Raw genomic sequence first — 14,326 nt, 5'->3', positions numbered from 1 at the left:
CTCTTGCCTAGGCTATTAGTGTCTTCTCATTAGTCAGAAATTGATGGCCATTGTCATCCATTATTTGACTCCCTGTGACAGCCCATTGTTTTAAACTGCTTCTCACAGCAGGAGGCTGGCTCAGGGCTAATCAGAGACTCATGGGGTTTAACTCAGTGGAAATTGTAGGATAGTGGAGTTTTTCAGTTGTTTGCACTGTAACAGAGAACAGTTTTTGTTTATGGAAAATTTTAATTTCAGGTATTAATTTTGTATAAATAATCCTGATGTTGATCAAAAAACAGACACACAAAAATTGCCAACCAGAGCGTTCTTTTTACTTTTCAAGAGAAACATGGAGTATTCAACCTTGTTCTGAAGAAGATTGGAGGGAGGGAGAGGAGAAGAAGAAGAAGAAAATGGTCATTTAAATCCTAACAGCAAAATAATCATCTACAATCCTTCTATGTATTAAAAACCAGTTATTTGTATAATTTAATCACCTCCTTCCTAAAGCTAAACACATTTCAAATCAATGCGAGACAAGTTTGCATAACAATCTGAACAGCTGCTCTAAGACCTGTCTATGTTAAAAGGACTGAACTGTTCCAAGATGTTATGTTACAACTAAGCAGTTTCAGTACCATTTGCTCCTGAAATGATTCAGTATGTCCACACTAGCGGGCCTGTCTTGCATTAAGCAGCTCCGCATCTGTGAAAACTATTTAAAATGACTACAGTTTAAGTTGTCAATAACCTACCTGGGAATCCTTGACCATTGTAAGCGATGCTAGAACACTGGGATGAATCACAGTAACCAGGTGGGCCTGGGGGACCTCGAATACCCCCATTTCCAGGACGACCCGGTGGCCCAGGTGGCCCTCGTGAACCTGTAGAACCTGGTGGGCCAACTCGAGACTCTCCTGGCGGACCTAATTTTAGAATTAAAAGGAAGATAATTTTTTTAAAGAGTCAACCTGTCATAAACCACTGGCACTACTGGCGTCTAGACTATGAACGAGCCTTTGGTAAGAAAACATTGACATTTGGTTCTACATGTGGTCAATGAAGCAACCAAAGAGAACCAAAATGTGACTCATAACTAGTTGCTTTCCTATGTGTGGCTAATTTAAGGTCTTTATTCACAGAAACTGATTTGGCAAGGTTTGAGCCATGCTAAAGACATCAATGAATTCTCTGGTTTATTTCCACTCTGTGTAAGATATGAAGATCTCAAGGGAAACTACTACATTAGACAAGCACATTGGATTTCAATTAAAACATAGGAGTGCATTAATTCTGCTACCCTGCAACCCTATAGTAGATGAGGTAATGTTTTCTTTGGAACAGGCTGTATTATGGTTAACAGAAATGTAGAGTTTCAACTGGGGCTAGAATTTGTTGCAAGCTTCTTATGGCTCTTGTAATGAAAAAATCATGTTTAAACTAGTAAATTAAAGGCAGAAACAATGAGAAAGCCTAACTATTTCTGCCAAGACATCAGTAAATGATCAGTAAATGAAATCAAATGGCACAAAGAAAAAAGTAACAGAGAAAGGATCATATTCTGTACTAGTAACGCTATGCTTTGCCGCTAAAGGACATCAGTGTAACTACAAACATGATCCAACAATGGCACTAGACATTCCAAAAGTATCAAGTGATATTTTGTTTCTATCAAATAGAAAAAAGTGAGAAAATGTCCATTTCAACCCCTGATTACTGAGTCAATAAAGGTTCAATCAGTATTTTCATCAAAAATATTTTCATGTGCCAATGTGCCAGAAGAATAAATTATATGATAAAGTCAACTTTCTACTAGCCATGTCTAAAAAATATTTCTAGTTAAAGTTTTCAGCATTTCACTTTATTTCCAATACATGTCAAAAATGTAAAGTGCATTGAGTAACATATGCTTATTTGCTATAAGGAGCAATTAAGCAATCTGACTTTCTAGGAAGTTTTGTTCCCTTTTACTTCTACTGTTCTGTAAGCTGATGTAAATTAAAAACAGAAAATTTACCAGGTGGTCCAGGCAAACCTCGTGGTCCTTGTGATCCAATCCCTCTTTCACCTTTCTCTCCTGGCAGTCCTAAAGATCCAAAAGGAAATAAAAACCACACACACAAAAAGAGACCATGTCAGAAAACTATATTTTTTCATGCGCTCTCATTGATTATAACATATACTTCAAATAGTTTATTGCTTTATTGCTCTGATCTAGGAAGTCTTAATTTGGATGAGGAAAATATTTTAAGGAAACAAACATCTCAGTTTGAAAGACAAGATTTTTAAATGTAGTGTACAGAGGTAACCTGGTGTGAAGAGACTGTCTTAAAACATAGGAACATCTTTGAGGCACCCATGATTTGATAGAAGTTCATTCCACACATCTACCGACATGAGTAAAGGCATACAAGCTTTGTACATTTCTGTAACAAATACACTTTACTCATCCTTCAAAACCTAATGAAATAGTGTAAGCCAATGTTATCATATAGCTGGATTCAGAAGTTCATTATTTTCTTTTAAGTGGTAAATATTTATAGTAAAATCTATGTTAGAAAACACAACACTGTGTACACATTCTGAAGTGTAATGGCCAGAACAATTGAGGGCCAGATTCACTGGTTACAGCCTGGCTCCCTTATGCTATTGCAAACCAGCCATAACCCAGGCTTAATCAGCCATTTAAACTGAGTTTACACCTACTTTGCATCACCAGAGCAGCTCAAAGCACCTGAAGTGTACTGGCACATCTAATCATATATTTCCCATATACCTATTACTCTGCTTCAGCTGAGACACACAACTGCAGTGTCACTAAGCTATGGTTCACCCCACATTCTTGTTAACAAATCTTATTTTCCCCTCATCCTGATGCCAATTCAGAAAAGTAGCCTGTGAAGATGCAGCTAATAGCAGAAACAGCTTTGAGAAGAGAATGTTCTGTACTAAGATATCTTGATAAAGTTGAGATAGCGTTTAGACTCTGTAGTGACTGGTGTTCCATAAATACCACATGGAGAGAGAAGCACTGTAGATGCAAATCTTTGTAATTTTAGATCTTGTCTTCAGACACTGAATATTCCACTGTACCAGCTGTACCAATACCTTCAGAGCAATTCAATTGGCTATGGAAAGCTATATGCTTCATGGCCTTTCTGGCCGGTGCAGCTGTATTGCATTCCTCTGCTGACAGCTTTTGAAATATGGTCATACATATGCTCTTTGAGCACTACTCACCTCTTTCACCAGGTGGTCCTTGGTCGCCAGGTGTTCCTGGGAACCCTGGTCTTCCTCCAGGTCCAGGTTCTCCTCTTGCCCCAGCGCTTCCTGGAGGCCCTGGTGGTCCTGGAGGTCCTGGTTGATTGCGGTTTGCATAGTAATCATTCGGGATTTGATTCAACATGTGATTGAACCGATTCATTTGGCCTTTAAAGAGAAAGAAAGGGTTTTTAAATCATTTTTCATTAAAATCACACACACACACGCACCCGCCACCCACTGTGCAAATAGTGGAGAATTGGAACATATGCACAGATTAAGATGAATGCAAGATATGATCATGTAGAATAATGGGGAAAGGGAGGGGGAGAGGGGAGATTCTGGCAGCAGACACTAGTAAATAAAAATTCACAGCCACTAAAGGTGACAAGTGAAAACTGAGATTTGGATTACAACAGCCTTGTTGGTTGAGCCCTGGCAAAGAATTCTCTCCTAGTCTGCAAGGCAGCAAAGGCTAATTCCAAAAGATGTTCTGAAATGCAGTTCTAGCCATCAAAAATAGACATTTCTGGGTACGCTGCATTCAAAGAACAGATATTACAGTGGCAGGGAACAGAAGATGAAATTCAGCCCCATGCCGAGGGCTTGCACAAGGGCGATGTATCACTTAAGCTCTGAGGGTGCATACACTTCTGCTAGCCCTGATCAAACTGGCAAATTTAACTCCCAGAGAATGTTTGTGTTGCTCAAGAGAGACAGCTCTGTCCAAATAAGTTCTGAAGGGGAGACCCAGCTATTTATTGTTGACTAGAAGCATGGTGACCATGCAGAGAAAGGCTCAGTATAGGGAACCTAAAACAGAAGAAGACATCCTAGTAGTTCCATTACAAGTGCACACTGCTTGGGCACAACTTGATATTTTTTGGCTGAACAAAATCAGTATGGCACAATTCCATATCTATCTGGGGTTACCTCAAAAACAGCAGTATCGGGGTCTAAGCAGCACATGCCCTATTGCATAAATAACATAAATAAGCAAATTTTGCTCTGTCTTCTTGGGGGCCTTCCTGACAGCAAACTCTGTGCAGCTGTGGTGTAGAAGAGGTAGAGATGATCTGAGAAAGCTGTGCAGGAGGGTTACACTTCCTGTGGAGCACAGAGCTGCACTCTGGGGTTGCTCCCTGTAGGGTGGCATAGGGAGCTTAGAGGATCCTCCACTGCATGAATCCTCCAGTGGTCACTCCTGCCTGGAGGTAGGGGCACATTAGGGCTACAGGATGCTACGTCAGCTTTGGGGCTGAAGTAAAAACAAAAACCATTAAAATATTGTTTTGGGGCCCTGAATTTTGGGATTTACCCAGTGCAATTATTTCTTCCCTTGCATAACACAATTTGTCCTGTGTGCATCGCTTGCCCAGGCAGCATGTGCCAATATACTTCAATCCTAATACCTGTAATGCTCCTTCCATTCCAGCCTTGTGCCTTCCATCTCTCAGAGGTGAGACCTGGTTTATGCCAAAATGTGTGGGGGCTTTGACATCCACAGTGCTAAAACAGGGACTTAGCTGACTGCACAAAATCATTCCCTTCATGGCATGTGCAAGATCTGAATATGGGTCTCCAGAGGTGACCGATTAGTTCATTAACAAGTTAGCCCTTCAGATTCAGGAACCAATTTTGTGGTGCATTTTCCTTCCATCAGATCGATGGTACAGAAGATAGCAATGACAACACACTGGCTCCTGTTATGCTTTGCAGCCAGGATCCCTTCATCTCAAATTTAAATCATTTTGACTTTTCACAAATGAGCTATTAAATTAGCCATATGGAAAACAGAACTAGGAAAAAGCACAACATTGTTTACCATTTATCAATTGTTCACAGACTTGTCTTGCAACAGCTCGCATCATGTTCTGAGAAGCAATATCTCCCTTAATAATTAAAACAAGTATTATATTAGTACATTGTCTGTGCTTTTAAAAAGCCAGTATTTATCACATTAAAATAAGTGATAAATCAACTAATTTTAAGGTAGTACTTACTCTGTCACCTTTTTCTCCTTTCATTCCAGGTGGACCCTAAAACAAGTTAATTTCCATTATTATTTAATGCAGCTGCATATACTGCAGTTTATTGTATAGGAACACGGAAACATAAAGGGATGAAAGAAAATGGAAGGATGAAGAGAGAAAAGGAAAACATGCTTTGTAAGTGCAGTCTGGTGCATATATACTACACTGACAGGTGCTTTAGATGGATTCGATAGAGCAGCTGTTCAGTAAACCCATCCAGCTGGGTCCTTACATGCACCTGCAACCATGCAGCACCTGCAATTTTTCATCAGCAAATCAGATAGGTCAGACGTTTCAATGGAAATATTTGTATCCAGTTATTAGCAGATGCAAAACTGTGCCCAAAAAAATAGAGGCCACTTTTTTCTTTTAAAAAAGCTACCCTGTTGAAAGCTTTCTTGTACTCCAGGTAAATTATGTTCCTGTCTGTCGAAACAGAATATTATTTCCTCACAAATTCTATCACATCTTTCACATACTGTATTTGCTGTTGATAGCCATGCTGATTATCTCTCCTTAAATCAGAAATATTGATCTATTCTGATTCTGATAAGTGACTGCAGTACTTTCCCCAAAATTGAAGGCCTGTTTTTTCTATACCTTCCCTAGATGCTTTCTTAAACATAAAAGAGTAACATTATTTTCTTCAAAGGTTACTGACTATAAGCAAATTCTTACTTTACTCTTCAATTTGTCTCTGTCCTAAACAAACCTGCTATTACTTCACTTTTATTATAAATAATTTACAGTAGAAAAACTACATCATGAAACTGAGGTTGTAGAAAATCTTAGCTACGCTGAAGAAAAAAATGTCACATGATTCAGAGCTAACTTCACTATTGTTTTTATCCATGTGCCTCATTCTGGATCTTTGTCCTGTATGGGACCTGATACAGCAGTCCTTTCACAGAAAAGCCCTCTTTACTCCAGTAGGAGTTCTGTCTGGTGAACAGCTGCAGGATTAAGATATTTCGCCCAACATTTAGGTCCTGGAAGTGTTATTCTTGAAAGAGTTTTTACCCTTTCAGCACAATCCTGCAACTGGATTCTCTTTGAACTTTGTGGCAGGTTCCAAAAGAGAATGGGCAAAGCAACCATTTGGGCATGTGACTGAACACACTCTGACAGATTCTGAAAGAAGAGGTCCAAAGAAGAAAGTCAAACTAAACCCAGAGAGACTGAGGGACTATGACACAGAGGGCACACTGTAAGGTTAAAGGCTGTGTTCCTAGCAGGGCACCTCTGAAAACAGGGCCATATGATCTGGTTCAGTCTTGTTGCATATATTATGTTACTCTTTAATTGTAAATAGTAATTTCAGTCTGAAACAATGTCCTGCCTCATTCATTAACAAACTTAACTAAGACCAAAGACTGCACATCCAGGAAGGGTAGCTATCTCCTCCAAACCCAGCAGTAAGAAACAGAGGCTGTAATCCTGCATTGAGGGATGCAGGATTATGGGCAGGAGTTATAGAAGATTGGGAGAGATGGCTTCGAGTACCTATTCTGTTTCCAATGACATCTCCCTTACTAGTTGCTGAATGCTTCTAATCTTACAATATACTACAAATACCTGTTGTAGTGTGAGCTTGAGCTCTCACCATAATTATTTTCATTTGTCAAGAGCTATATTTCTTTCTCTGACAGCATTTTACCATTTGCATTTGCATTGCATGGCAGTTTGTTTTTGGTGTTGGTGTTGTTTTTACAAGAAGCCAACAAGAATGATTGATTATCCACTTGTAAAAACAAATGTTTTAATTGTCACAATTGCATAAAATACACTAGGGGGCCATTTTTAAAGAACACAATTCAGAAAATATACACACATAATTCATTCTGAAAATTAAATTTTGTGTGTGCATCTCCCATGTAATGTTTTGAGACTTTAGCCTTTTGTTTGCATTCCACTGTTAGCAAATAGAAGGGCCAAGAAAGAGCATGACACAGTTTCCTGGGAAAATGTAATTATGATGCTTGGTATGTTGGATTTTGCAGATTTTCACACTAGATAATAATGACCTCACAAAGATGTTTATAGCTGGGTTTGGTCCATCTGACATAATTATGGCCACAAGCTAAATGCAGATGCCCATTTCAAATAGGCCAAAAATCAGACACATGATCATTTTAACTATTAGTTTGCTCTCTGAGAAATCTAAAAATCTGTTGCCATTTAAAGCCTTTTTAAATGTATCCCCAGAGATCAAAAAGAAAAAGCTTGCTTGACCCATTTTTAGTGCAAGAGATGCTTTTTGTACAGCTCTAGCAATGCACTTTAATCCTAACTGTAACAACCCCCACCAGATTTTAGAATTTTTCAAGAGCACTTTGCTCCCACGGAAGTCAATAGACATTTCATTGGTGACTTCAGTGGGAACAGAATTAGGGCCAGCACTGAGTGCTTTTGAAATTCTCACTCCTACTGTCTCATGAGCAGACTGCAAATTTTGCCAAAACATGCCCAAACTGCAAAGTAGTTCTGAACATAGACCTTCTGCAAATTCCCAAAGATGACTCGTTCAATAGTCTGCTGCTTCACCTACCTACCATCATAATTAGTTACATCCTTAGCCCTGGTGCCTTTGACAATTTAATATTTTTAAGCAGCCCATTTATCACTATTATAAAAGCAAATGCTGAATGTGGGCAGTAGCTGATTTTTTTCATAACATTCTTGTTGTACCCACAAATAACTTCAATAACACAGTACAACAAATCATTCCACTGAGGTCACAATAGAGCTGGATATAATTTGAACGCAATAGCAGTGTTTCATAAACTTCCTTTGAGATCATAAGGCCTCAAATTAAGGAGTTGGAATGGCTACTTTGAAATGGTATGTGTGGACATGATTCATAGCCGCTGGAGCATGTCATGCCTATAATTTGCAAACTAATAATTGCTTAATAATAAGCACACAACACATATGATCCTGGGTTCAGAGATTAAAGTTTACCGAAGAAAACAGTGTCACATCAATACTCAAAATTCAAAGCAAACGTTGACATAACAGCTTTGAAGCAAGAATAGTTTGACTCCCGGTTGTGCAGCCAATGTTAAAGGCCTGCTAGATACAAGAACAACTCTCACATTTCTCTCATGAATCACACAGGAAAATATTATGGCTTTACCTACTCCAGTATATATAATATGAATAGTTAGGTAAATAGGGTGCAATCCACAAAGCAACTTAGGCTCAGAGAGTGGGAATGACTCTGTAGCCCAGTGCCTAGGCCCTAAGGTACCCATGTGCGTATGGTCCAGTCCCCCTGCTCCAGTCACTTTTTCGTTATTTATCCATAGTGGAACAGCTTCAGTGGGAGAGACTGAGGGAGCCCCACATCAGAGTGCTCCACAGTTCAGTGGCTGAAGCACTCTACTGAGAGGTGAGCGATCCCAGTTCAAATCCCCTCTCCTACTCGGGAGAGAGGGGGGATTAAACCAGTCTCTCCCAGGTCAGTATGTTAAGCCCTGGGTTAAAGGTTATAAGGTAGGCATCTTCTCCTCCTCCAGTGGCTGTTTTGTGTGCAGCAAAGCAGGGGCCTAACTCATTCCCACAAGAAGCCACTAAGGCGCCTAAGCCACCTCATTCCAGGGTCAGATTCGTGGACAGCAAGAAGTGATAGGCACCTCCCTGCAGCCCAGACTTAGGTGCTTATCTCTGAGCGGGGCAGGGCTTAGCCCACACCCCTCTGGTTGGCATCTCCCACTGGCTAGTTTAGGAGGCTCTGCACCTAGCATTCTGGCTTTTGTGGATCACAATCTAAGGAGCCTGTCTCTCCCCATTCGTTGTATAGGGAGCCTAGGCACCTAACTTGGCTTTGAGGATGACAGTGTTGTCCCTGTGATTTCTTAGCCCTTGGCTACACTTGCAGCAGGACAGTGCTGTGAGGTAAACCTGTCTTCGTACAGCTGAGTAGGGAAAGCGCTGCAGTCTGTCCACACTGACAGCTGACAGCGCAGTGGCGTGGCCACACTTGCAACATTTGCAGCTGTGTTGGGAGCGGTGCATTATGGGCAGCTATCCCAGCATTCATGTGGCTGCAACGTGCTTTTCAAAACAAGAGGGAGGGTGGAGTGTGACAGGGAGTGTGGGGGGACAGAGAGTGCTTTTTGGAGCGTGTCAGCTCTCTATTTTGCAAGTTCCGAACTCCCGGCCCCCTGCTCATTCATTCACGCACTCAAAGCAAACAGCAAACTGTTTGCTTTTTCTCTGTGGTACGAGTTTGAAACCGGAACTTCTGCATTCCTGCAGCCGGTCACAACAATGGAGAGGACTGGCCACTTGACAAGGTGATCAGTACAGCACTGCAGGTTGATTCCTGGTACACACTCACAGGGGAGAGTCGTAGCTACGCCGCTGTAGCTCTTATGCTTCTCGGGGAGGTGGAGTAATTGCAGCGGTGTACCCAGGGAGAGACAGCACTGCAAGTGCCCTGCCAGTGTGGACAGGGAGTGAATTCCAGCGCTGGGGGAGGCTTTACAGCACTGTAACTTGCAAGTGTAGCCAAGGGCTTAGGTGCCTACAAGTTAGGCTCCGTGACACTCACCATTGCAACACCTAACCTAGATCCCACCAGAATTCATCACAAATAATTTTATTCAATGAATTTAGTTTCTCTTTCTGTTTGCGAATTGTCAGCATGTTGCCATTTTCCGGAAATGAATTTATTTATACCGGTACCTATTTGCTGAATATATTTTTGTAAATATTTCTTCGTCTGTAACATTCTTAAGCTGCTTTGATTGGACACATTGTCACATAGTATGTCTTAGTTCACTGATTAAATGGCTGTACACATGAATTAAAAATTCATTTTAGTCAATTATCCTCGCCACTTTGTGACCATATCCTCTAATGTTTGCTTAAAATTAATTGTTCCGTAGAGCTCATTTGCTGGAGTGTTTACAAAACATGAAAACAAAGAAGAGGGCTACCAATTGAAGCAAACTTCAAATGCTCACATGCTGCATGCCATTTGCGGAAATATTTTTGCAGTGCAGGGCCGACCAAACAAAAAGAAACTTCTCAAGGCTCACATCAGCCAAAAACCATGTTAGCTGGTTGAAAAGCCTTTTTAAAGGGGCATATAGTATCACTGGTTTCTAAGCAATAACCTTTCCATTGACTTCGTTGGAGAGTGTTGCTCCAATACAAAAGGCAAGATATTCCTCGAAGATATTTATTGCCAGCAAAATTTCTATAGCTGAGAAACATCAAAAGCATTAATCTCGCCAATGCAAATGGATCCTTTCTCTCCTTTCTCATTAACAAGAAGCTGCATTAGTCAACTTTCAAAACTTCACTGAAGCTGAATGAGCCTGAGTCTCACATCTGCAACCTTGCAAAGGAAATACTCTGATTTTGATTTGTAAATGATGCAAAGGGTTGTCATTAATACAGTTGAATACTAAAAACAGACCTGCCTGAACACTAAACTAATTTTCCATTGGGATGTTTGAGAATACTACCCGTTCAACAACACAATTGCCTTTTCAATTACTGAGTGAAGCACTGTCCATTTGTGTCCTCTTCCAGCTTAGTGACATTCTGTTTAGATTTCACTTTATTTTCTTTTAACAGAGAAGAATGTGCACTTCAGCCAACTGCTTGCCAGAATGTTGAGAAAAAGCGGCTGCTGCCACCATTCTAGTTTGTTGACATCCTGTGATGAGGATGCTTGGGGTGACTGAGAGGCAATGTTAGCTTTTGCTTTATCTGGGATTTTTTTGAGCAGTAGGGTGAAGGCTGGAATTGTGGGAAGACTCTGCAGCTGAGAAAGGATAAGCCAAGAAATATACTTTAAAAGACAACAGGCCTGATTGCTCTCCCCAGAAGACCTTCCCCTACTCATGTGCTGTCTCCACAGGACTTGCACGAAGTGAATAAAATCTGAGGCTGCATTTACTCCTGAACAGAGTTCCATTACACATACTGTGCAACCCCCTTTAAAGAGGGTCACAGGGCTAGCCACAGCATGCTAGGTTCCTGGAAGGATCTCTCCATTGCAGTTCTATATAGAAAACATAAATGACTTTTTTATTCTTAACAGTTAACAGATGCCATAGTGCTCTGATTCTTTTCTTCTCATTCAACCCTTTTGTCTATTACTGATCTAAAATCCCACTTTCTTTTCTTTTGGGAGTACTTGTTAGCAAATTATCAAGGTGAAACTTTGCAAATCTATGAAAATTCAATTAATGCTTCAGAGAACAGCTTGATTTAGTACTAATGTGCACTGAGGTACAAAACCTTTTACAGCCATGCTAATCTGTTAAGGAACTTCTGTGATCTACTTGAATTTGCAATGTTTGTAAGAGCTGCAATACATTTATTGGCTAAAATTGAGGTGGCCAAATGCATAACCCTGATGTCAACACTCACTGGCAATTTGCCAGGGGCCCGAGGGCTGCATATAATTTGCATTTAACTTTGTGTACTTTTGGTACAGGGTCATAATATTTTATTATATTTGCATCTTCTCTGGTAAGGGCCAGGTCCCGCCACTCTTACTTACACTGAGTGTTACCTTACCACATACCACTCAACAGGAGCAAAAATGACAAGATCTAGTCCTATATGAACAGAGGTTATTTGCGCCTCCAGTTCACCAACAGCAGCGGGCAGGTGATCAGTTCTCTCCTGGACCTGCAGTTACAAATACCGGGCAGGCCTGGACTACATTTCAGGACTTTGTAGGCTGTACTTGGCCCTTGGGCTGCACCTTTGGCACTTCTAATGCAAAACACAAACTTAAATGTCAAAATCCTGTCTACCATGAGTCTCACAAAACATCTGCACAAAGCACAAGCCAGAATTCCTGCTGTGATCTGTTCTGAAAACATTTGAAACACTAGATGCGATGTCGTGCAGTGTCACTTCACAAGAAAGTGGGAAATTTGAAGCAAATTATACTTTTAAATGGCATGATTAGCATTTAGAAGTACTTAAACAGTACTTGTACTTTCTGAATTTATACAGATTTGGCTAGATTGAGATGATTCCTGCATGGGTCAGGGCATAGATAGCCTCTCTTTTCTTTTGAGTGCCTGTACAAGGACAGACACAACGTTGGCTTTTGTGCTCCTGGCCTGTTAGGAGGAGGGGTGGCTAGCACCAATAGCAGAACTAAAAATAACAATAGCACTTTATTTGTTCAAAGCATTGGACAATGAAACTAATGAATCCTCACAACCTCCCAACAAGCTGGTAGGTTAGGTAGCATTAATTGCATTTTACAGAAGAAGAAAGCTGAAGTGACTTCCCAACGCCTCACAGAGACTGATCCAGGATTAGAATACACGAACACCTAACTTTTCGTGCCTATGCACACTCCGCCAGACCACACTGCCTAAGAACTATACACTCTGTGAGGATGGAGAACTCTGCCCCTTTCCAAACTGGCTGGCACAAGGGAATGAATCCTGCACCTTTTCAGAGACATCACAGCTCCTGTTCTGGCTGATTCAGCTCAAATGTTTCCTGGGACCATGCAACTTCTGCTCCCTCCCTTCCAATATGGGGCCATGCCTGTCAAAGCCTCAGTAGAGCCCACAGTACTTAAATAATGTTTAAATCACGTTGTTAAATCACAAACATTTGCAAACCACCAGCGATCATATAACATTATCAAAGATTTTCCACCTTCAGCATTATACCACTCTTTACTATAAAAAAAAACCAATTTCCAGTAATTCTGCTGACCTAGCTCTTGATGTTTACACAGTGTAGAAATATATGTCTTGGCACATACAGACCGTGCTTTTTTTAGTAGAAACCAGTAACCACAGTTTCCAGCCCCAACTATTAAAATGAACAGAAAGATGTACTATAAAATGAAATTGTTTAAAAATTAGGTTTGTGGCCTTAACTCAGCTTCGATGTATTTACCGCTTTCATGAACATACATGAGACAAATATTTTAAAGCCAGGGTAAGTCACATATTTATCTGCAGCCAGAATATGTTACAACTAATACTGTAAATATAAATCATTCTCTCACTTGTGGCCCACGATCTCCTGGTTTCCCTGGTTTTCCACTTGGACCTGCTACTCCTGGAACTCCTGGAGTGCCCTAAAACAGAAAGACATACAAAGGAATGCTAAGAAACAACGTTAGCGGCTGAGTGTAACTGGTTCTGAAATCTGCCACAATGGGTACATCTACACTGTACAAAACAAACAAACAAAAAACTATGGCAGCCAGTCTCTGAGCTTGGGTCAACTGACTCGGGCTCATGGGGTGGGTTTCTGAGCCCAAGCTCTAGCCCAAGGGGGAATATCTACACTGCTATTTTTAGTTGACCCAGGCTTTGAGACGCATTGCTGTGGGTTTTTGTTTGCAGTGTCGATGCACCCAATATACGTAAGTGAATAGCACATTTAAGAGAAAATTATTCTTATCCCTAACATAGAGCCAGAATTGCAATGGCATTTAGGTGCTTAAAGATGCAGATAGGCACCTAGTGGTATTTTCAAAAGCACCCAGGTGCCTTAGGTTTTGTTTTTATTCAGGGTTTCTTGAAAAAAGGTTACATGATTTGGCCCTATTGTAGTTCTGTGATTTGTGCAGAAGTCATGACCATGAGTCCACAACATTCACTTCAGTGATTTTTAGATAGATTTGAACAAATGAAAGACCAGCACATTGTCCAATACAGCCACCAATATGTGCTATAAAGTTCAACATTTTTAATTAGTCATGACTACTCAAATATTCTTCTACTTGTCCTGAAGTGATAATTTTTCATAATTATTGGGTCTATAATTACCTGATCCAGTTTCTCTATATTGTTTTCTAATCCAACAGTAATTAAGGAATAAGTAAAGTTTACGAAAGTCAATTGAGTAACACCACTATGAAAACAGAATCAAGCCCTAGTAGTTCTGTGTATCATTTTTTAAATTAAGAGTTTGCAAATTTTAAACAACTTCTTCCCTTTCTAATAGTTTTCAACATCATAATGTTCATTTGATATGTTTTTTCAAATATGATAAAGGATTCATTTGATGGAGTTCAAAACCAGCACAGTGGAATTCTC

The 14,326-nt window shown here is 40.4% G+C and overlaps 1 protein-coding gene across 1 annotated transcript in view; it reads right to left on the bottom strand.

Moving 5' to 3' along the window:
• COL12A1 (collagen type XII alpha 1 chain) overlaps nt 1–14,326 on the bottom strand; it is a 134,351-nt gene that overhangs the window by 2,752 nt on the left and 117,273 nt on the right. Inside the window, exons 62-67 of the mRNA XM_034766198.1 lie at nt 13,288–13,359; nt 5,250–5,285; nt 5,072–5,138; nt 3,226–3,414; nt 2,003–2,071; nt 741–911 (exon numbers count right to left, since the gene is read on the bottom strand). Of these exons, the coding sequence (XP_034622089.1) occupies nt 741–911; nt 2,003–2,071; nt 3,226–3,414; nt 5,072–5,138; nt 5,250–5,285; nt 13,288–13,359 (604 nt within the window). The remainder of the gene's footprint in view (nt 1–740; nt 912–2,002; nt 2,072–3,225; nt 3,415–5,071; nt 5,139–5,249; nt 5,286–13,287; nt 13,360–14,326) is intronic.

The sequence above is a fragment of the Trachemys scripta genome, chromosome 3 (genome assembly GCF_013100865.1).
Source record: "Trachemys scripta elegans isolate TJP31775 chromosome 3, CAS_Tse_1.0, whole genome shotgun sequence".
In the NCBI taxonomy this organism is placed as follows: Eukaryota; Metazoa; Chordata; order Testudines; family Emydidae; genus Trachemys; species Trachemys scripta.
This window is presented reverse-complemented; position numbering and strand designations above follow the sequence as displayed.